The 24,750-nt window shown below is 40.3% G+C and overlaps 1 protein-coding gene across 2 annotated transcripts; it reads left to right on the top strand.

Moving 5' to 3' along the window:
- LOC139753229 (uncharacterized) lies at window positions 1-23,343 on the top strand. 2 transcript variants are annotated; one of them, XM_071669455.1, is made up of 2 exons: window positions 1-558; window positions 20,584-23,343. In XM_071669455.1, the coding sequence occupies exons 1-2, from the start codon at window positions 463-465 to the stop codon at window positions 21,067-21,069; spliced, it is 582 nt and encodes a 193-aa protein (XP_071525556.1). In that variant the 5' UTR covers window positions 1-462; the 3' UTR covers window positions 21,070-23,343. The 2 variants fall into 2 exon arrangements, with proteins under 2 accessions (XP_071525556.1, XP_071525557.1); XM_071669456.1 differs by lacking the exon at window positions 1-558 and adding an exon at window positions 13,963-14,312.
- The last annotated feature ends 1,407 nt before the right edge of the window (window positions 23,344-24,750 follow it).

Raw genomic sequence — 24,750 nt, 5'->3', positions numbered from 1 at the left:
GTATATTACTTTTTAAACGTGACAACATACTTAAGTGTGAGTGATGCAAAAGAAACTCCATCATTAATGTGGTGGTTTATGAACTCGGATTTCGATGAAGAACAAGAAGTGAGATTTTCGTTGTTAGTGTGAACACACTGCAAGGAAATGGCTGGACAACTTTAGTGCAAGTGAATAAGATAGGATGAAGTGAATGACAAGTATCAGAGAGGAAGTAAACTGTCAGATATAAAGTGAATGATGTGTCATAAATACAGTGAATGATAAGTACAAGACATGAAGTGAATTATAAGTATCAGAAATTAATTGAATGATAAGTATCAGAAAAATTCATATACACTTCAAGTTAAGAAAAAGAAAACTATGGTCTTACTGAAAAACAAAGCACAGATCTGTGTTTGAGAACTCATTTTACTTGGTCAGGAAGTGGCATATGAAGAAATTAAAGTGTCACCTTCACTCATGAAGGTCAGGTCAAAAAGTATCTCCCATGCCTTTGAAGTGGGAAATGTTCCAGACCTGGGCGCCTGCACTCACATGTCACTCATCACCCAAACAGTAAGTAATGATTAAATATTTGAAACGGTAGGAAAAGTGTGTAAAGTGAGAATGAAGATCCAGAAAATTGGATGAGTGTGTACAACCATATTTTCTTTGACAAAATTGGATGAAAGTTATTGATATTTGACATTTATAGATAGACCTGAGAGAATATGATAGGGTCGATAGAGATGCCTTGTGAAGAGTGTTGCGAATATATTTAGTAGGAGGAAAGCTGCTATTTCTTGTAAGGAGTTCTGTTAGGAGAGTATGGGAGTAGAAAGGGAAGAGGACGAGTTGGATTAAATTGATAAGCCGGCCCGAGGATGTTTGTATGAGTAAGATCCTGCGAGAGAATGAGTGTAGAAGAAGCAACACACCAGTTTTAAAAGAGGTGGGACGCCAGATTGTGAGATCAGCTTGCATGAGGTGGAGGTTTTAGATGATAGAAGATATATATATATATAGGAGTGAAGAGTAGTGAGGATTCTAATGGGAAAGTTGTGGAGTTTAATGTAGAAAGAAATATTGGGGGAATATTGATACCTGCGGTGAATGTATACATTAAACGTAGAGTTTATAAGAAGCTTGCATTGAACACTGTCCCAACCTTGATGTATAGCTGAAACAGTGATATGATGGTGTTTATAGGTTAAAAAAAAAAAGTAAAAGCAGTAATGATGAATAATCAGCGTAAAAGCAGTAATGATGAATAATACGCGTAAAAGCAGTAATGATGAATAATACGCGTAAAAGCAGTAATGATGAATAATACGCGTAAAAGCAGTAATGATGAATAATCTACGTAATACAGAATTAATTAGGGTATACAGAATGAATATAACAGACGGTTATGCGGTGTGATGAAGTGCATAGATGAGCTTGTAGATCGCAAGGCGTGGGCCAAGAAGTTGTATGGCAATGCAGTTTAAAGGATCAGTGTGGATGAGATGGATATGTACAGTGCAATGGCTGGTTAGGGCTAGGAAGAGTCCAGGTGAGGTTGTTGCAGGGGTGAATGGAGATCGGCTCTGTTAGATTCATTTTATATATGTTGTGAGTGGAAGCAAATTGTTAGAAAGTTTCCCATCTAAATGCAACCTAAGTGGATGTCTGTACCTGAAGAAAATAAGGTGAGGAATGGGTAGCTATTTTATTTCTATCCTGTAGTATTGTAAAACATTAGATATATCATGTTTTATTTCAGAAGATTATGTATTTTCTTTTATATATTTTCTTTTATTTTATGTAATAATCTTATAGCTTAGAATTAAGGATTTATATTAATCTATTAAGCATTTTGCTTACCTTTTTAAGCATGATTTATTTATTAAAATTTATTTTGATAATTTAAAGACCGAAGGTTGTATCCTAATGCATTTTAAGTACAAAAATACCACTTTTTGTAAGTCCTTCGATGATAAGGACTGAAAAGGAGGATTCTTATTTTATCAGATATTCTTTCCTTTACTCGTCAAGGCCATGCGTTTGAATAGTGCAGTCAGTAAAAGGAAAAAAAACGCAGATGACCGTAATTGCACAATATTAATATAGTACACAAGAAAATAGTCCCAAGCAGGTAATTACCCAGATTTGTCACTCATGGAAATAAGCTTTTTGATATTTGACTTGATTACGTTTTGTAGTCTAGGGTAGCGTTTACAGAAGAGAGTATAAGTTGCAGAATGTGATGTGGCGAATCTTTACACACACACACACACACACACACACATATACGTATTTTGATGTTGACGGCCCCAGTGACTGGTAGCCGGTTGGCTTTAAATCCAAACAACCAGCGATCGAGTAATTGTTTTCTTCCCTTCACTTTTATACTTGGTAATGGATTAGATGGTTCACGAAGATATATGAAAGAAAGCTAATATCTTTCAGTAGTTTAAATGCCCCCCACCCCCTCCACGTTATATTCTATATATTCATTTTATGACAAAAAAAACTATCTTAAACAGACTCTCTGTAAAATATATTACAAATCAGTAGGATAACAGAAAAAACTCGGCAAGGTAACACCTTGATGATTAATAGTTTTTAAATCCGCGTCCCTTATAGATAACCTTTGCTCCCCACTGTTGAATAACACAGGTTTACACGATTGTTGCCATACAGAATCACTCAATATCCAAAGCTTGTTTCCATGTTTTTGAGTAATACCCTCTTTGCATTTTGTGCAGTTGTGAGATGTCTAATTAGGGAAATAAATCTCCTCAAGATTTTATCATCTAACTACATCATATTATGTGTCGCCATTTGCTAATTTTCACGGTGGTTGTTTGAGCTGTCTGCCTATCACTTGCAATGGTCATTAAGCCCGTTAACGATAAGTTACATCCACAAACAGTTAGATCTTTCCCCTTCAGATGTTAAGCTTAATTCTTTGACCACATACACTCATATTGATTTTGGCCTATGCTCATGTCAGGAGTAATATGGTCCTTTGCGTGAAGGACTCGCAAAAAGTTACATATCTATATTAAAAGAATTATTAAATCGAGAGAAACCTTAATTTCAAAAGTGTATTTTCATTTATAGTAATTGGTAGAAATTAATGAAGCAAATATTCATATTCAAGACATTTTCTTTTAATAGAAGTATAGAATCTAAAAGATCTGCATTAAACAAAATATTGGAAGAAGTTTAGATATTGTGAATTGGCTGAAGACAAATGATAACACTTATTTTATGTTTTCGCCATACAAAACAGACACCCGTAGATCTTTTCATTTTCTGTAAAAGTTAACGTATTGATTTACTTCTCATTCAAACGGGGAACTTGTTAGAATTGGTTGGTGGACTGTTTGATAGGAATGCCTGTGGCCGGCCTTTCACTCCTGGAATAAGACGGGATTTGAAAAAAAATGTCCATTGTTGGAAACCTTGCAAGCCAGACATTCTGAGCTGTTCATTCTAAATTTTCTTCTGTGCGATTTTTTTCTTTAGCGGTGACTGCAATATTTATAGCAAATTTAAGATGATTATATATTAGCATTACTTGGATTTATGTCCTAATCCTATTTGCGTAGGATTTACAAAAACATTTATTTGTGTATCTAAAATGTATATTGCATCTTTTATTACGAATCTTGTATCTCTATTGACGTATATCGGTAAAGCAGTGTAGATTAAACAAATAAACTAGAAAAAAATTATATAAAAAATTAGAAGATTTTGAGAAAAGCTGCAAATAAAAGTGAACAAAAGGTAATAAATATTAAAGGGAAAAAATATGCCTTACCTTTGCAAATGAATTATACATAGTTTTAAGTATAACAATTTAGTGAGAAAATAGTTATCCATCTATTTTTTTATTTTGATGCAAAAGTGATACAAACTTGTTTCCTGAATTGATTTGATTGGGACGAAGCAATTTTATCGTCATTTCCACACCCGAGAACAGGGTGTCATTAACAATAATTCGATCCAGACTTAGTCTTAGCGAATCTTTTTATACTCGCACAATCAAATCTACCAAGTTCCCAATCTGACAATTATTCTCTTCAACAGAAAATGTGAACATGAATGTACTTTGTAATGTAATGTAGTATTTATATTTTTAGATCTTGATTTATGACTATAGTTATATTCATTGAATTTTAATCAATCTTTATGTAATTAATCTAATATCTTCATATAGATAGGGTGCAAAGATTTATGGTATATTTGCTTAATTGTTTTTATTAGTTACTTCAATGTGTTATTGTGATATGTGTTAAGTATATCCTTATGTTAACCTTTATTCTTATACAATTAAAGATACATTATGTGAGTTTTCATCTGTCCTTATCAAATAGTACTTTTTACCTGGTGTTACAGATGGAACTAGAATAAGCTCATGGCAGCAAGTACAATGAGTTTGCGATTTTGAATATTGCAGTGATAGGAAAGTGAATTTACTAATAAGATATATTTCCTTAGATTATATTGCAGTGTTGTCATAAAACCATTCTCAGTTTTTGGTTTTCCCTTTGGTACTTGAATGGTTGACACAAATTTTGTGAAATTCATCTCAGCTTGGCGTCTGAGACTCAACGGAAAAAAAAAAAAGTATATGTGGGTTGGACGCAGACAGTTAGCTGTGACACACAGCTACAAGAGTAAGCTACGAGATAGACACGTTTACAAGAGTTAGCTTGAAGAAGACAAGGGTGCTGGAACTAATCTTAGAGGCACAACTGAAAGAGTGGCTGCTGACAGAGTCCAAAGGAGGTAGACTTTGAATGTGACAAGGGTAAATATTCATTCTAAATGGAAATGTGTCGCGCATTCCTTTGGTCCTTTAGTGGTGATTCCTTCCATTTACATATCTGGTGTATTCATTAATTCACCTTTGTAGAAATGGGAGGATTAAGAGATTTATCTTTTTTTTCATGGTATATCAAACATATTAATTTTCTTAAAATGCATATGTAACATTTATCTCAATTCGCTCTGTAAAGGATATGTAGAAGCCTTGAATGTTTCACCCAACCTCCTCACCCATTTATCTTCTTTTCGTTCAGTTTGAAAATTAAGGAATTGCATTGTTTATTTTTACTGAAACAAGCTATGTCGTGCGCACTGTGTCGCGTACTCGGTCGATGTACGTCTGTTTTAATCATCAGACTTTCAGTCCTTCTTGTATAGGACTTTCAAAAACTTCCATTTTCTTGCTATTTAATGCACTCTATTAACTTGACCAGCATGGCTCATGTATTCATAATAATAATTCACAATATAACATATTAAATAGAATAGTTAAGCAAGTTTATTTAAGAATTTAATTTGTTATTAAAAACAAAGTATTGCTGTAATTACATTAAAGAAAACACAATTAATCTTAAATGAAATTAAATGTTGTGAATTTCAAAAAAGATTAATGAGTTTGTGAAATATAACAACGTATTGAAATAGTTACCCATCTATTTCATCATTTACTGTGAAACTTAGATTATCACTACACTTCGTTTAGATGGTAGACTTGTTAGAATTGGTCACCTGCTTGGACAACTTGGGATTGAGATCTGTCGACTGCCATTACCGCTAACGAGGCTTTGTACTCTCAAGGATATATGATAGTATGGTATAGCCAAATATATATGATGATATACAAGAGAACGGTAACATATAAGGGGGTTGAGTGGCTCGGTAGATGAAGAAGGAAGGACAGTATGTAGAATATTAGTATAAAAGTTTTGGTAGAGAATTACTGAAAATACATTTAGACGTCCACTGTTTGATGATCTGCACAAAGTTCCAAACTGCGTTTTTTAAGCTGAGAATAAAAGAAAGGATGTGTTCTTATTTCTAATCAGGTTTTTGTATCTTTACCTGTTGGGTGTAGATAAGAAGGGTTTTATGACGTGGCAGAGATGGTGTATTTCGACTATGAATTTGAATTTATGAAAATAATTATAAAATCTACGAAAATCCTCGTAGATTTTTTACCTTATCAGATGGGTTACCTTAAGTTTAAGTGAGGAGTTACCTTGAATATCCGTGTGGTTGGATGTTGTTTGTGTATGTCATATGGTCCAGTACTTGATGGAATTCGTTATACAACAGCGGCTTCCAAAGAGCGACCATAAACAATAAGTTAATATTCAATTTATATTGAAAACCAGATCCATATTGGCTAGTAGTAAAATATTCATGCATTTCGTTGATGTTTTGCAAGTATTTCACCTGCGTCTATGTTCATGAACTTTATGTTGTATCTAGATATTCATATCCCTCACCACTGTCGAGTGACATCGTAAATTGAAGTAGATTGCTCCAAATCTACCTTGTGTAGCTGTTATTCTGTTATCTAATCACTTAACGTGATCTCTTAAGACCTTTCTAATTTATTTTGTTTTCCTTTTGATAAAAGTTGCTTAGAGATTACATTTGCTGTACATTATTTGTGATTAACTGTGCAGGAGCATGCAGGTTCGTCGCTCAGCTACATGAATAAGCTCAGTCACCACTGCTGCTATGTGGGTTAGCTTTGAGACACGGCTGCAAAGGGTTAGCTTGAAGAAGAACAGCTATGATCATAGCAGGAGTTGAAGATAATCTGGGTTGTGGATATAACCAGTGCAATGATTGTGAATACTTTTACAGAGAATGAGGCGGTTTCTTTATTGATCCCAAACACCATCATCATACATTCGTATTACTGGGACCTTAGCATTATAATAGACCTAAAGCACAAGAGGCTAACCACTAATTTTAACAAGTATCCCATGTAAATGAGAAGTTTATATCAAATTAATTTCTTAAAGATTTAAATCATAATGTTTCGATTTTATTATTGAAATGTTTTCATAGTCTTAAATTTAAAAAGTTAGTATTTTTTAGAATCATTTTATTTTTGTTAATAAAATTGCTAATTAAATATACATTTTTATTGAATAACATAATTTTTGTAATATATACTTACATAATTATTTCATACATGATATTTTGCATTAAAAGAATGTTATTCATACATTGAGCACAGAAGGAAGAAGGTATTCTTATAAAATTAAAGATATGCAAGTTTTTGCAAGTCCTCTTGGAAAAGGACTAAAGACATCTTGCAAAGTGTGAGTGTGGAAGAGTCATCAAAGAAAGGAGGAACAATGGGAAGGTTATTTTGATGTATACAAAATATAAAAGAGATTATCCTAAAGCAAATTAATGTATCAGATTAGCTGCTCATCGAATAGTTTTTTTTTTTTTCGAAAATTGAGTGATTCAACTTTTGTAATTGTCGTATTGAACTTAGTGAACGGAATAAGAAGATTAAGCTGTTCGTAATTTGTCAGGATATTAACTAAAGGGTTGTGGTGAGAATGACAGATATCAAGGAATGTAAAAGCTTAATTATCTTAAACGTAAATGAAACGAATACTTTTTTTTTTTTATCCTAACCTCTCCAAGTTCATGAATTGATTTGGAATGAAGTTGATTGTCATATTTAACACTCCGCACACCGGCTAAGCGTCCACTACATATATATACACATATGGTCCCGCCCTGTGCACACATACCCGACTTGTGCCGATAATGGCACACCCGAGACTGGATTGTCATCGATAATATCCCTTCATCCCTCCCTGCCTCGCTCACTTAAATGGGAGAGGAACATCCCTCGCTGCCTCACCCATCCATGCTCCTTACCTGCCATCACTTGATCTCTTGACCTCTGGTTGACCTGACCTTCCATGTTGCATGAGAGTGAGGTGCTGACGTGTGTGTGTGTGTGTGTAAAGCTAATTGATCGTACCGACATATTCAAGGATCAAACCGGCCGTGCGCATGTCGGCTGTTGGGTGGTGCAAGTGTCAGTCCTGATTAGACTCTAAGCTCAGGGAGGTACCAGGGTTCGTGTCCCAGAATTGATGCGTCAGTTAGAGATGTCGCTGGTAAGCTTAGGTGTGGCGTGGGAGTTCGTCTTACCCAGGAACTGGTCCTTGTGATCGATAACACTTGCTTAACCAGCGTTAAAGGACAGAGAATATATATATATATATATATATATATATATATATATATATATATATATATATATATATATCCCTGGGGATAGGGGATTAAGAATACGTCCCACGTATTCCCTGCGTGTCGTAGAAGGCGACTAAAAGGGGAGGGAGCGGGGGGCTGGAAATCCTCCCCTCTCTTTTTTTTTTTTTTTAAATTTTCCAAAAGAAGGAACAGAGGGGGCCAGGTGAGGATATTCCAAAAAAGGTCCAGTCCTCTGTTCTTAGCGCTACCTCGCTAACGCGGGAAATGGCGAATAGTTAAAATATATATATATATATATATATATATATATATATATATATTTTTTTTATACTTTTTTACTTATACTTATACTTATACTTATATATATATATATATATATATATATATATATATATATATATATATATATATATATATATATATATAGTGTGTAGGCACCGATACCCCTCGTTAATACTCTAAAACTTTTGACTACGTCGTCTTCAAAGACTTCTGTAAGACATTGTAATCTTTTCGTAACTACCTGAACTCGACTGCACTTCTCCGCCTAAGTTTGGTTGGAGAGGGACTTCTTGATGGGCCGTTGTTATTGCGCTTAGAAAGTTGACCCAGGGAGGGAGGGAGAGGAAGGAATCTAGAAGCCTTTTTCCCGCGTGTAAAGTTACGACGAAAGATGAGGAAAGTCCCTGAGGATAATGTGTGATATAGACTGGAGGTGTGATAATTGAAGGGAGACTTTGAATGACGGAAGAAATGATCGCTCGTCCTGTCTCATTAATCGAAGGCTTATCGAGGCCAGGCCTGAAATGGAACACATGAAGGACTTTAAGTGAAATATGTTGACAGACCGACAAACTTAAGGAGTAATGAGAAAAGAGGATAGATAATTGATTAATAATTTTCGAGGAAAAAATAACTTTATCAGTATTGTTCAAGGGGTGACTTTTAGAGATGTCAAAAGACAAATTACTTGCAAAGATAAAACATATATATATATATATATATATATATATATATATATATATATATATATATATATATATATATATATATATATATATATATATAATAAGTATTCCTAGAAATAGTATATGCATGAGTTCAGATCCGTGTCATGCCTCAGAAAGAGGAAATGGGGTAGGGATGAAGGTTCGAATTCCACTGTGGTTGAATGATTATACGATAATGATATGTAAACGTGTTTACCTGAGTCCTTGTTGTTGTTGTTGTTGTGAGGGGGGGGGGGGAGCCCTACGTTTATATAAGCCCGTACAGGCGGCTGGGGTTTAGGAAAAAAGTCCATACAGATAGATATACTGTTGAATATAGAGGTGAATGTATTGGACAGAGAGAAACAGACATATACACCAAAACAGATCAATAGATGAGATAGTAAGATAGAAAATACAGACAGATTGAAACGTAGAAAAACAGATAGCTCGACCCAACACGTTATGACGAGTTGGAAACATACATAGAGCTGGAGAGCTTCGTGTTCTGGGAGAGAGAGAGAGAGAGAGAGAGAGAGAGAGAGAGAGACTGTGTGTGTGATGTAAGGCTTTAGTCTGCTGCTCAGGACGTCTTGATTACTGGCAGCTTCTGGCCACTGACCTCGAATAGGGAGCTTCATGCTTTGAATCCTCTTGGCTCTGTGTGTGTGTGTGTGTGTGGGTGCAGGGGAGGGGTGGACGACGAAACCCTTTGGTGGAAGCCTCGTCGTTGAGAGCGCCGACGCGACGGTGGGTCGTGGAGGCCTTGTTGTTATGGTGTTGGTGGAGGCCTTGCTGTTATGGTGTTGGTGGAGGCCTTGCTGTTGTGGTGTTGGTGGAGGCCTTGCTGTTATGGTGTTGGTGGAGGCCTTGCTGTTGTGGTGTTGGTGGAGGCCTTGTTGTTGGTGTTGGTGGAGGCCTTGTTGTTATGGTGTTGGTGGAGGCCTTGCTGTTGTGGAGGTGTTGGTGGAGGCCTTGTTGTTATGGTGTTGGTGGAGGCCTTGCTGTTGTGGTGTTGGTGGAGGCCTTGCTGTTGTGGTGTTGGTGGAGGCCTTGTTGTTATGGTGTTGGTGGAGGCCTTGCTGTTTGGTGTGTGGAGGCCTTGCTGTTGTGGTGTGGTGGAGGCCTTGCTGTTGTGGTGTTGGTGGAGGCCTTGTTGTGGTGTTGGTGGAGGCCTTGTTGTGGTGTTGGTGGAGGCCTTGTTGTTGTGGTGGTGGTGGAGGCCTTGTTGTTGTGGTGGTGGTGGAGGCCTTGCTGTTGTGGTGGTGGTGGAGGCCTTGCTGTTGTGGTGGTGGTGGAGGCCTTGTGTTGTGGTGGTGGTGGAGGCCTTGCTATTGTGGTGTTGGTGGAGGCCTTGTTGTTGTGGTGTTGGTGGAGGCCTTGTTGTTGTGGTGTTGGTGGAGGCCTTGTTGTTGTGGTGTTGGTGGAGGCCTTGCTGTTGTGGTGTTGGTGGAGGCCTTGCTGTTGTGGTGGTGGTGGAGGCCTTGTTGTTGTGGTGGTGGTGGAGGCCTTGCTATTGTGGTGTTGGTGGAGGCCTTGTTGTTGTGGTGTTGGTGGAGGCCTTGTTGTTGTGGTGTTGGTGGAGGCCTTGTTGTTGTGGTGTTGGTGGAGGCCTTGCTGTTGTGGTGGTGGTGGCCTTGTTGTGGTGGTGGTGGAGGCCTTGGTGTTGTTGTGGTTGTTGTTGTTGTGGTGTTGGAGACCTTGCTGTTGTAGAAACGTTGTTGTTGTGGAAACGTCGTCGTTGTTGTTGTTGTTAACCCCCCCCCCCTCCTCCGTTACGAGAGCCTTGACCTCGTGTATCTGAACATCAGGGGTTGTGGAGTTATGCTGGGGAAACTCTTCTCATGTGAAGCCTCTCTATTCCTTAATAAGAAGCTAGGGGGGGGGGGGGGGGGGGATCACGTCTGTGCCACGGTAAACCTTGCCCCCCGTCTCCATGACGTTTGAACTTTCAATATTTCTCTCGTTTCTATGACCTCTTGAACGTAAGAAGCTTATATTCTATGACCTTTGACCCTATAAAACCTCCTCTCTGCTGTGAGCGCTACGCGCTTGCCCCTGCTCAATGGTAAAACCTCATCATAAGTAATGAAAGCTCGAGGGGTGGGTTCGAACCCACGAGTATGATAGAACACCCTCCACCAATAGGAAATAGAGTTCTATAAACTCACGAATCTCTGTAGTCTGATGGTGGATAATATGAGCCACCAATCGTAAGATCCGGGGTTCGAGCTCTCGACATGCTCAGACCATCTCTCCCGTCACACTAGAGAGAGAGAGAACACCACCTGAGATGTGGGTGATATACACTGGGGTTGAGAGGAATCAGAGGTGTGGTCATCAGTACAGGTGTTGGGTCATCAGTGCAGGTGTTGGGTCATCAGTGCAGGTGTTGGGTCATCAGTGCAGGTGTTGGGTCATCAGTGCAAGGTGTTGGGTCATCAGTGCAGGTGTTGGGTCATCAGTGCAGGTGTTGGGTCATCAGTGCAAGGTGTTGGGTCATCAGTGCAAGGTGTTGGGTCATCAGTGCAGGTGTTGGGTCATCAGTGCAGGTGTTGGGTCATCAGTGCAAGGTGTTGGGTCATCAGTGCAAGGTGTTGGGTCATCAGTGCAGGTGTTGGGTCATCAGTGCGGGTGTTGGGTCATCAGTGCAGGTGTTGGGTCATCAGTGCGGGTGTTGGGTCATCAGTGCAAGGTGTTGGGTCATCAGTGCAGGTGTTGGGTCATCAGTGCAGGTGTTGGGTCATCAGTACGAGTGTTGGGTCATCAGTGCAAGGTGTTGGGTCATCAGTGCAAGGTGTTGGGTCATCAGTGCAAGGTGTTGGGTCATCAGTGCAAGGTGTTGGGTCATCAGTGCAGGTGTTGGTCCGGTCCCATTGGAAAAACCAACTTCACCAGCGGCCGGGGGGGGGCGTTAACGAGGCTAGGGAGGAGGTCCTGGCTTGCGTAGGATGGAAGGGCTGTGTTGCCTCTCAACACACACACACACACTGGGGGTATAGGTTGAGGGAGGATGGATGTGGGTGATCCCTCGTGTAATATGTACCGGGTTTCAACCCACCCCACCCCACCCACCTAGATGAAAAATTGCAGTGGGTTTAAGGATGATAGATGGGTGAGCAGAGAGAAGAGAGAGAGGGAGGTAAGATAAGATAAGATAAGACGGACGATATGCCTGCTTACCATAAACTTTTTGGGCGGGTTTTAAAGCCCAAGGTACACTCCTGAATAGTTTTCCCCGCAGCGAATTCATGGGGGGAGCCTGAAGCCATATAGAATATGCTGAAAGCGTCTGAAAGCATCGTAAAAGCAGTGTTAAAATTACGGTGAGGATACGTATTCCACAATATACGCACACACGGCGTGAACGGCGAGGTGGGATGGGATGACTTTGAATAAGGGAAAGAAGTGGAATTTCGACTTGATGGAATATGATTCTTCATTCGTCATAGGATATTATTATTTATATTTCTGTCAGGTTAACCAGTATATCGAGACGCAAATGCGAAGACGAGACAAGATCAAATACGGCTGTATAAAATCTTACAATATAACGGTTTGAATTTGGTTTACACCCTCGAGTACGACTGTACGACTCTTGTGTACGACGGTACGATCCTTGAGTACGACGGTACGAGCCTTGCGTACGACGGTACGAGCCTTGAGCACGGCCCTTGGGTATGATGGCCTGATCTCTGACCTGACCTTACCAGGTCAGAGGGCAGGCCATCGTACCGTTGTGCTCAAGGGTCGTACCGTCGTACTCAAAGGTCGTACCGTCGTCCTCAAGGATCGAACCGTTGTACTCAAGAAGTAACATCGTACTTAAGCTACGCAACGCCCTATTACATGGAGTGTATCCACTCAACGCAAAATCTAGTTGCTTCCAGCAGGCAACTGCGCCCCAGACTCCTCAATCAGCGTCAACGTGCTCGTTAACCAATCAAATTATAGCTCTGGGACCGGACGGGCGTCCTTAACGAAAAACAGCGTAATGGCCATCCAATCACTGGATTCATCTTGTTGTTGTGTTCTGCAGAATGCAGAGGGGGCGGGGGAGGTGACTGGAGTGTGTGTGTGTGTTTGTGTACGAATTATTTCTGTAAATGACCGATAATCATTTAATGTTGGTTACTCATTGGTTAAGATGGTCAGAGCATTTGATCATTCTCCGTTTCAACTGTTCAAATTACGTTCTCGAGTATTAGCAACACACGCACACACACACACACACACACACACACACACACACACCCTTCAGTCACTACTGGATCACATAGATATCGGTTGTTTGACTTTGTGGTGTTGTTATCTTAAGAGATATCTGGCGGAGGAAGTATTCAAGATAGCGACAATGGATATCACAATGTTTGCTGATAAACTTATAAACGGTTTAATGTTTTTTTTTTTTTTCCTCGATCTGAGGTAACTTGACATATCTTGGGCGAGGTTGGATTTTGTAATGTTTTTGTTTGGTTTTTGTCTACGGTCTTTTTTGTTTGTTTGTTTTGTTAAGTACGTGTAGCTATGTGGTTTTTATGTCCGCTAAGGTGGGTTTCATATCGCGCGGGTGTTAGTGGGGTTTGTGTCTGGGATTATGTAGGAGAGAGTTTCTCTCTCTCATCATCATCATCAGATAGAAACAGACCACTAGAAAGAGAAGGAAATGTAGTGAAGGTAAGCCAAGTATTTTATTTCTGTGCAGGGGATATAGCAGTGTACATTGCTATGCAAAGTGGGGGAGGGGGGGGAAGAGAGACGTATTTCCTGTCTTGTATAATATAAATCCATCCCTACTCCATTTAGCCTATCCAGTGGGATTCAAAACCAAACGGATACATGTAGAGAGGGAAAAGGGGGGGTGGGATAGGCTAGGCTAGGAGTACAGCCCCTTAACCCCCCCCCCCCCCCGAGGGAGTCGCGTCTGTTGCCGTACTGCTCAGCTCTCAGTGTGGCCGTGAAGTCGGCCGGAGAAGGACGTGTGTGTAATCACTCGCTCCGCTCCCGGGAACTCCTTATGGTAGTTCGACCCCAAGTATATATATCCAAAGCAAGTTTCCCTCGAACAACAGAAAACTATCTCCGAACAGACTTGTCGAAATATACGAATCCATTTGTTTCCTTCCACGTGGTTGCACTGAAGACCTTATCTTTCTAAGACTGTAAGAATAAATCTGTGAAATAATGGGTCTCATGTTCAGCCCCCGTGGAAGAAAGTCGAGTACAAGATGTATCTTTCATAGCACGTGACGGGTGGACGTTTCTCAATATATTCTGAAGACAAGGCGGAAACCAGAGGTGAGTGATAGATAGATTACGCTGATAAGATCCTTACTGATGATCCAGTCTTTATGTAATGTATAGAGAATTGTATGGGAAATTATTTCAGCCTGCCTCAGAGTTTGGGTGTAAGTCGTCCAACGTTTGACAAAAATTCTCCTGATTGTTACGATGAAGTTTATGTTAGTTTAATGTAACTGAATGTAGTTTCATTAGTTTAATGTAACTGAATCTAGTTTCATATGAGACAGGGTTAAGCATTTTATTGTTTGTTGTGACATCAAAGTGTAAAGTTTGTCAAATAATTGTAGTCATTTAATTTTAGGCAGGATTGTGGTATATTTTGAAAATACCATTTTTTTTCATGATTTATGATAGATTTCTGTAAATTGTTTATAACTGTACAACTGTGAATTGTGTATCGACTGTAAATTGTCTTGGGCATGAACACTGTAAACTGCCTTGCTCGTTGTAGAACGACTGTAAATCACCTTATGTGTGTCAGATGAATGTAAAATAATTTCTTGATATGTAAAAGGATTTTCTACAGGTCAGGAATACAGTTTATCCTGATTCAGTGAGATAGTCGCATGTTGGTTCCCTTATTAAGTAGTGGTGTGAGTTACTTTTTTGATTAATTGACTTAACGTAATATAAATGAAAATAAGAATGGAATTCGAGAGTTTTTCAGATCACCCCTGGAGTCGTATTTATTTATAAGTTAGGAGAGAAGGACGCGGTCGAGTTCAGAAACCTAATAGTTTGAATTGTTAGTCATGTACAATGCGAATGCACGCCGATACGTTGAAAGCATTTTTTTTTTTTTCATTAAAGTATTCATTTTTTTATTTTTTACATCATTATTCTCGTTTTCATAATGTAAAGCTATGTCAGCAGATGCCATCATGGAAATTACCCCGAGGGAGGTGGGAAAACTTCGTTTACATTTTTTTTTTTTTTTTTTTTTACCCCCTCCTCGTCCATAAAACTGCCGTAGGCATTTTTGTGAGTAATAATTTTAAATGGAGGTGTTGATGGTGGCCGCGGGGGATCACAAAGGCAACATGTGCGAGAGGAATATTTTGTTGTTGTTTGCGTCCTGTGCCCGAGGTATAAATACGTGTTTGTCGTGGTAATGTAAGCGTCCAGTCTCTGTGTTAATGTGGTCCGGGTGTGACATTTTTTTTTTTTTTCATTTTTTTTTACGTTATCATGAGATGATTCTGTATTACGCATGACCATAGTGTGTGTTTCGTATTATACGTATCTCTGTGTATTTACTTACTACCTACCCGCCCTGTGCAATGTGTGTGTGTGTCTTTCTCGTGTCTGTATGAGACTCCAAACAGCGCCCGGGGAGCCAGCCACGTCCACCGTCCGACGAGACCATACATAGGTCTTGTAGTGGCGAGTAGATGCGACTACGCGAGAAGAGTGTAGGGCAGTTGAGTGGTTTAGTGTTCGGTGTCTTCGTTGTGGTAGATGCATCGTGGACACTCCCATGAAGGATTTTGGGTGATGCTGAAGTGGTGTGTGTCGTGTTGTTTCGTGGGGTGGTGCTGAAGACTTGAGTTAGTGGGGAGGAAGGGTTGGTATGTAATGCTTATTAGGTTATTTTAGTTTTGTTTGGCTGGGGGGGGGGGAGTTTGCGTAAAATCATCCCCTCCTGTGTTATTACTTTCCAAACGAAGAAACTGGGGAAGGAACCAAGCGAGGATTTTCCTGGTGCTGCCTCGCTTATGCGGGAAACGGAGATACTGTTAAGAAAGAGGTAATGATTATTATTATTATTATTATTATTATTATTATTATTATTATTATTATTAATTTATTATTATCATCATCATCTACTAATTGATGGTGATTACAGATATCAAATTTATGAAGACGTTGTATTAAACATCAAAATAGTTTGAAAAAAGTTAACGATGGCAGGTGGTAGTAGGCCTTTCAGAACAAATCAGCTCCTTTTTCTGGACGTCCATAAATTTTCCAAACATTGTAAGCATCGATAATTTATAGGCCATAAAGACGAAAATGTGCGGCGTGGGGTATTCTTAAAAATATGAATGTAATAAATACCCTTCTGGTGCAATCCATCGAAAAGTGGGAGACAATGTGAAAATGGGCAGTTAAGACCGTGTGTGGATGGCTGGCTGGGGTGTAAGTTTTTTGGAAGGTAGGCCGGCCTGGAAAGTCTGGAAAGGACTGTGGAAAAGGGGGAGCCTGGAAATAGAGATACTAGAGTCTTCACTTGACAAGAGATTAATATTGCGCGAGGGAACTTTTGACCCCAGGAGACTGAAGGGGAAAAACAACGTTTAAGTAGAATACGTGACTCGTATTTTTCAGGAGAGAAAATGGGTTGTGTGTTTGATAGGAATGCTATCATTCATTAGTGGGACTTTATTTCCCCAATCCTAGTGGGATCGTATCCCAGACTAGGATGACAATATCGTAGTAATGAGTGGGATAGTAACCAAGGGCCAGTGGGACATCTCCAGAGTCCCCAGTATTACGTGTGTTAGGTCCATCCCAGTGAGTCGTCGTCTTAACTGACGCTGAGGTACCGAATGTATGACTGACCCACGAACAACCCAGTTCAGGATCGCAAATCAGCGATTATAACCCAAGTGATGACACAGTGATATGTACGTATATATAGAGACAGTCACTCTCCGAAGAGACGAGGAATCACTATAGTTATAGTTAACTCTGAAAGATACAAGAATATCTTTATTTATAGTAACTAAAGATACAAGAACGTCTGTAGCGTCTGTAGTTATAGTCACTAAAGATACTAGAAGGTCATTGCCTCCCCCACACCACCACATCCCCACTGGGCAGGCAGAGCCAGCGTGAAGACCCCCCCCCCCTTCCCCGACCCCTCCAGATTTGTCTTGCTTTGGGATGAAATGATGTTGAAGGTGGTGACAGCCATGATGCATACCTGGCCTGATCACACGAGCTAGGAGGGAGGAGGAAGGCAAATGGAAGAAGGAAAGAGGAAGAGAGAGAGAGAAATGGAAGAAGAGCCAGGATGAAGGTGGCATGAAATGGAAGAAGGAAAGAGGAAGAAAGAGAGAAATGGAAGAAGAGCCAGGATAAAGGTGGCATGAAATGGAAGAAGGAAAGAGGAAGAAAGAGAGAAATGAAAGAAGAGCCAGGATAAAGGTGGCATGAAGTGGAAGAAGGAAAGAGGAAGAAAGAGAGAAATGGAAGAAGAGCCAGGATGAAGGTATTAGAAAGAAATGGAAGAGGAAAGAAGAAGAACAGAGAAAAAACATTTAGAGAAGATGATGAAGAATAAAGAGAAGATTTAAGTGACACGAGACGGGAGAGAAAGAGGGATGTTTATATGGTCAACAACAGGAGTGTATTGAACGTGAATGATGACGAACGGCGGAGCAACAAGGAGAGTCCAGAACGGCAGATGTAATACAAACAGAAACGGTTTAATGGAACACAGAGCCTTGATAACGGGAACCCAGTGTAGACAGGGTTTAAAGACGTGGAAAATGGAAATTGCATAAACAGAGATTGCAGGGGCGAAGGGGAGGGGGGATTAAGGGGGACCCATTACAGACATAGGAACTAGTTTAGAAATAAGGGGACGAAGGCGAGGGGGAAAATGAACCGAACCAGTTAGAAATAAGGGGACAAGGACGAGAGGTATAAAATAAGGGAACCAGTTTAGAAATAAGGGAACCCATTAGAAATAAGAGGCAGAGACAAGGGAGCAAAGAAAGGACCCAGTTGGAAATATAGAGCATCCATTGCGATGATCGAAATTTGGAAATGGGGAAAAAAATGGGGTGGGGGAATGAATCTTAGAGATGAGGAATATTCACCAAGAAATTAGAATTGTCAAAATTAGGATAAAATGTACTGAAATAAAGGAAAAATCCATCGAGAATCTAAGAAAAAAAAATGCACCTAGAATTGGGGGGTAAATCCACCAGGGAACGGGAGTAATCCACCGAAAAGAGGGACGGGAGATGGGGTGGGGGGTAAATCCACCAAGGTGTAGACAATCCACTCAGAGTGGATTAAATCCATCACGTAAATGAGCAGGATTTATCCACATGGCTGTGACAGGATATTGTAAATCGCCCACCAAGAGCTGTGTCGAGGGGAAAGGGGATTTAGCGAGGCAGGAACAGGGGATTAACGGACGTGGTTGTCTGCCGTTGTGTGTGTGTGTGAGAGAGAGAGAGAGAGAGAGAGAGAGAGAGAGAGAGAGAGAGAGTTCAAACCTTTAATTACCCCCCCCCCAAAAAAAAAAAAAAGGCCACTCCTAAAATAAGAGGTTGATATATGTTACAGGTTGGGTCAGAACATATATATATATATATAGACAAGAGAGACTGTGCGCGAGGTAAGGTACAGAGGCGGCCTGAGAGAGATAAGAGCGAGATAGATAGATAGATTAATGTATTGGTTTCATCTGTTCAAATGCATCGTCTTTTACTTTCCATTACATTGCCTTAAAAGCTCTTTGCTACAGCTTGATGAATTTTATACAAACATGGGTCAACTTTCTTTATGTTGCTGTTTTTATTTTATGGAGTTAGGAACACACACACACACACACACACACACACACACACACACACACACACACACACACACAACACAGCCCAGTAGCGAAGGTCGGGTCAAAATGACCGGTGAAATCCCCCTTCCTGGTAATCCTACTCAGTCCTGGGATTTAGCGGGTTTCATTTTCCTACACAGTTTTTTCATTCATCCTTGATTAGGTTTTTGTACCATAACTTGTGTAGCTTCTCTGATACCATTCACTCGCGATCTCTTGATCCAAGTCTACAAGATGTTTATATGTAACGATATATATATATATATATATATATATATATATATATATATATATATATATATATATATATATATATATATGGTAGTGGCTGGTTGGTGATTATATATATATAATATATATATATATATATATATATATATATATATATATATATATATATATATATATATATATATATATATATGGTAGTGGTTGGTTGCTAATAACCATTTTATCACCTTGAGCACGACGGTGCGATCTTAAAGCACGACGTACGACCCTTGAGCACGTTAAACCCCTCCCGTCCCTTCCCCTTCTGTTCAGCAGTTTAACCTCCTCCTCCTCCTCCCACCCCCTTTTTTTTTTCACACCCCCTTCCCACCCACCTCGAAAGAAAAAGCCCCCCCCCCCCCCCCCCCCCTTTTTGACAGCTGAAGGAAAAGGAAGGGGGGGGAGTAGGGGGGGTCGCCGGGATTTTTTTTTTTTTTTTTTTTTTTTTTTCTAAACTTTCCCCACACAAAGTTTTGTTGACCAAAGTTCCCTTACGTTCACAGTCACTCCCATCCCCCACCCACCCTCCACCACAAGAACCAACCACCACAGATATCAAGGACGCCATGTATATGTATGTATATATATATATATATATATATATATATATATATATATATATATATATATATATATATATATATATATAAAATCAGAACGACCGAACTCCTTCGTCACTGCCCCCTGTATACCAGGGAGGGTGACAGAGTCCCATTATGATCACACAACATCCATGGAACCCTCCGTCCTCCTCCTCCTCCTCCTCCATAATGCATGTCTTTTTCATCCCCCTCCTCCTCCCCGCCCGTCTGCGTCTGAAAAACATTAATTAAACCAATTAGTTAATGTTTGTGTGTTGGGTCGTTTACGTGACGTAGTTTGTTTTTTGTGTCTTCTGATTATTTGCCTGTTTCAAGTATTTTTTTTTTTTTTTTTAGGTTTTTAAGTATTTTTTAAGGTTATAAGTAGTTATCTTAAAGTCTCATGTGTTTTTTAAGATTTTATCTAATTTTTGAGGTTTTAAGTAGGTTTTTGAGGTTTTATGTAGTTTCTTGAGGTTTTAAGTGTTTTTTGAGGTTTTAAGTAGTTTTCTGTAAGATTTGTTTTTTAGTTTTAAATAATTTTCTTTAGGTTTTAAGTAGTTTTTAAGGTTTTAAGTAGTTTTCAAGATTTTAAGTAGTTTTTTAAGGTTTTAAGTAGTTTTTTAAGGTTTTAAGTGGTTTTATGATTTTTAAATAGTTTTTTAGGTTTTAAGTAGTTTTTTTCAGGTTTTAAGCTGTTTTTTAGGTTTTTAAGTAGTTTTTTAGGTTTTAAGTAGTTTTTTCAGGTTTTCAGTAGTTTTTAAGGTTTTAAGTAGTTTTTTTTAAGGTTTTAAGTAGAAGTGAGGCGAAGGACTGTCCCCGTTGTTTTCTTGTCTTCCAGATGGCTTTGGTGCCCCTTGAGGTGCTGTGGTGCCAGTGTCAGGGGAACGCGAGTGCCACGCCCCACCAGGTCCTCATCCACCAGCAGATGACCAGGATGCACGCCGAGGCCCAGGGCCACGCCCTCTGGTACGTGGCCGTCGTGTTGACGCTCTACATCCTGGGCCTGACCTTCATCATCAGAAGATCTGGCCGCAGTGAGCGACATACCGCCGTCTCCGCCATCTCCTTCTGTCTCTCCCGAGCGGCTTCCTCGCTCCTCCGCCGCACCACCGCCAGCAGGAGGAGCAGCAGCAGCAGACGACAACAACAACAACAACAACAGCAGAAGCGGGAAGCGGCCCCCAGGACGAGCACCGCCGGGTCCTCAGACTTCCGTCAGCAGACAGCAGGAGCAGGAGCAGGACCGTCCCTTCAGCTGCATCTGCTGACGGAGGCCAAGGAGGAGGCGACCTTGAACGAGTCTTGCCTCACCACTGTGGCCTAGCCTCTACCTGGCCCCTCGACCTCCACCTGACCTATGACCTCAAGTCTGCACGGCTCTTCAACCTCTAGTTGACCTCAGACCTCATCTCTGCAGGGCTCCTTGTCCTCCAGCTGACCTCTGACCTCAGATCTACCTGACTCCTCGCCCTCCAGCTGACCTATGACCATATCTACCCGGCTCCTCCCCCTCCAGCTGACCTATGACCTCATATCTACCCGGCTCCTCGCCCTCCACCTGACCTCTGACCTCAAGTAGTACCCCCAGACTCCTACAGCTCCGGTAGAGTGAACAGAAGTCTTCGAGCGCCGTCCTGTTCCTGAGCCACAACTTTGTGAGCGTCTGTAGGTCATCTTTGTGAGCGTCTCTAGGTCTCAGAAGCCCTCACGACGGCCCGTTCCCACGGAGGGATGACGTGGGTGGCGACGGATACGACGAGCGGCAGAATGTTTGGGGAAACACGTGCCATCCGCGAGTAACTGTATGCATGAAAGGAAGAACTGGTTGCCCCATTTGCCACAAGCATCTGTCAAGACGGATCCACTGTGTGTTGCCTTCCACACGACGGATGAATGATGTCTCCCCACACATCTGTCCCAGGTCACCTACAAGTGTTTGCGAGGTTTCACGGTAGCGTCTTGATAAAGGGTTGTTATTAAGAGCCAAAGTCTAACGTGACTAAGTAGGATTTTCAACGGGCTGGGCAGTACGCTGGGGGTCCAGCGAACACTCCTGTCTTCACGAACATCAGGATTTTGATGAACGTCCAACCTCGTTGATGGTTGATTGTGTTTGTATGAGAAAAGGAATTTCATGGTCTGTCGTTTTGACCTACGACTGTCTCATTAGAGTGAATCCTAACATTCGATATTCAGGATAATGTTGAAGATCTGGAAGCATCCAGACAAAGATATATATATATATATATATATATATATATATATATATATATATATATATATATATATATATATATATATATATATATTCCTATGAGTCCACGGAGAAATGAATCAAGATTAGTTCCCAAGTGCACTTTCGTGTAATAGACAAAGTATAATAAAAAAAAAAAAATATATATATATATATATATATATATATATATATATATATAATCTTTTTCCCAGAAGCATGTCGACTGAAATCCGAGAATAACTCTCAAAATATAACCCCAATTTAATTCTTTGGCCGTGCCTCCCGTTCCTGTCACGCTGTCAATCATATTCTATAAATTTAAATCAAGCTCCTGTTTATTTTACGTTTTGGAGGCCGTGTCAACAGTGCCTCGAATTCCGGCAGAATATATATATATATATATATATATATATATATATATATATATATATATATATATATTTTTTTTTTTTTTTTTTTCTTTTTTTTTTTTTTGTCGCTGTCTCCCGCGTTTGCGAGGTAGCGCAAGGAAACAGACGGAAGAAATGGCCCAACCCACCCCCATACACATGTATATACATACATCCACACACGCAAAATATACATACCTACACAGCTTTCCATGGTTTACCCCAGACGCTTCACATGCCCCGATTCAATCCACTGACAGCACGTCAACCCCGGTATACCACATCGCTCCAATTCACTCTATTCCTTGCCCTCCTTTCACCCTCCTGCATGTTCAGGCCCCGATCACACAAAATCTTTTTCAATCCATCTTTCCACCTCCAATTTGGTCTCCCTCTTCTCCTCGTTCCCTCCACCTCCGACACATATATCCTCTTGGTCAATCTTTCCTCACTCATTCTCTCCATGTGCCCAAACCATTTCAAAACACCCTCTTCTGCTCTCTCAACCACGCTCTTTTTATTTCCACACATCTCTCTTACCCTTACGTTACTTACTCGATCAAACCACCTCACACCACACATTGTCCTCAAACATCTCATTTCCAGCACATCCATCCTCCTGCGCACAACTCTATCCATAGCCCACGCCTCGCAACCATACAACATTGTTGGAACCACTATTCCTTCAAACATACCCATTTTTGCTTTCCGAGATAATGTTCTCGACTTCCACACATTCTTCAAGGCTCCCAGAATTTTCGCCCCCTCCCCCACCCTATGATCCACTTCCGCTTCCATGGTTCCATCCGCTGCCAGATCCACTCCCAGATATCTAAAACACTTCACTTCCTCCAGTTTTTCTCCATTCAAACTCACCTCCGTGGACTCATAGGAATATATATATATATATATATATATATATATATATATATATATATATATATATATATATATATATATATATATATATATATATATATATATATATATATAGATATATATATACCAAAGTAGGATAAAGATGATGAAGACCCTTGTACTTAACGAGACGTGAATAACGATAAAGATAAATGGTGTTAATCAAGACGTAGAACATTTATTGATATGATGCAAGGGGGGGAAAAATATAGCCCCTTGAAATCTATGTTTATATGTCATTCCCTCGGCCATCTTGACTACCATATGTGAAGATGGTGTAGAACGAGCCGTTAAGGTAGTTCGACCATCCTTTCCAATTACCTTCCGGGGCTCGATGATCCCGAAGAACTAATGGCCCCCGAGCCAGAGCCGTGTTTTGATGTCTTTGTGTTATACATTATATAGAATAATCAAGATCGTTTTGGCATACTTAATGAGACGCATGTATGGACAAATGTATAGTCTCATCTACACACATACATGTATGTAAACACGTATAATGTACGTACATACACACACATACGCCGTCATCACTTCAATATGATTACGATATAAGAATTATTTTTCCTTTTCAATCATCCCGTCTTGTTAAAGTGTCTGTCAAACCATTTCCTTTGAAATGCTTTCAGTGTTTACTTTTTATCAATCAAATGTTTATATAAAAATGTGTGTGTCCTCAGTGTCAACACAAGTCACCGACGTAAACATTTCTGTGGTAATGATATATTTTTCATGTAAAAAAAAAAAAAAAGGAAGATTATATCAAGATATGTTTCCTTGTCCTCGAAATGATTAACGATTGAGAGCAGTGAGCACTACTAGTTTCTCTCTCTCTCTCTCTCTCTCTCTCTCTCTCTCTCTCTCTCTCTCTCTCTCTCTCTCTCTCTCACTCTCTCTCTCTCTCTCTCTCTCCGAGTGAGGGAAACAAACCTTCACTTGCCTTTTCTTCCTCTCGCGGGCGTTCCTCGGTGCTGCCCATCCAACGGAGGACAACCAACTCTCGCTCGACTGTGTCCACCTCCTGATCCTCCTCCCCATCCATCCTCCTCCCCACCTCTCACACTCCACACCCCTTCCTCCCTCCTCCCCATCCCCTCACACTCCACAACTCCTCCTCCTCACCCCGGACAGTGAGGGGAAACTAGATTGTGATGACGCAATAGATGGAACGAATTGTTCCCCCCCCCAACCTTGGTTACCAGGGTTGGAACCCTCGAGGGTATGCGATTCTACATCCTCAGTGGGTGATCGAGGATTGAATCTCTCAGTCTGTTGAGTTTTTCCGACATTTTATTATTAGTATTGTGTAGCGTTCAACAGAGGTCCCTTCCATTAAAAGCCAGTTTCTGTGATGGGACCTGTTTCGGTTAACACGAACGTACAGGTGTTGAAACCTGTTTCAATGAGGAGGAACATACCTTTGTGGGTTGAAACCTGTTTCAATAAGGAGGAACATACCTCT

The sequence above is a fragment of the Panulirus ornatus genome, chromosome 14, assembly GCF_036320965.1.
Source record: "Panulirus ornatus isolate Po-2019 chromosome 14, ASM3632096v1, whole genome shotgun sequence".
In the NCBI taxonomy this organism is placed as follows: Eukaryota; Metazoa; Arthropoda; class Malacostraca; order Decapoda; family Palinuridae; genus Panulirus; species Panulirus ornatus.
Note: the sequence above shows the minus strand (reverse complement) of the source record. Positions and strands in the feature narration are given on the sequence as shown.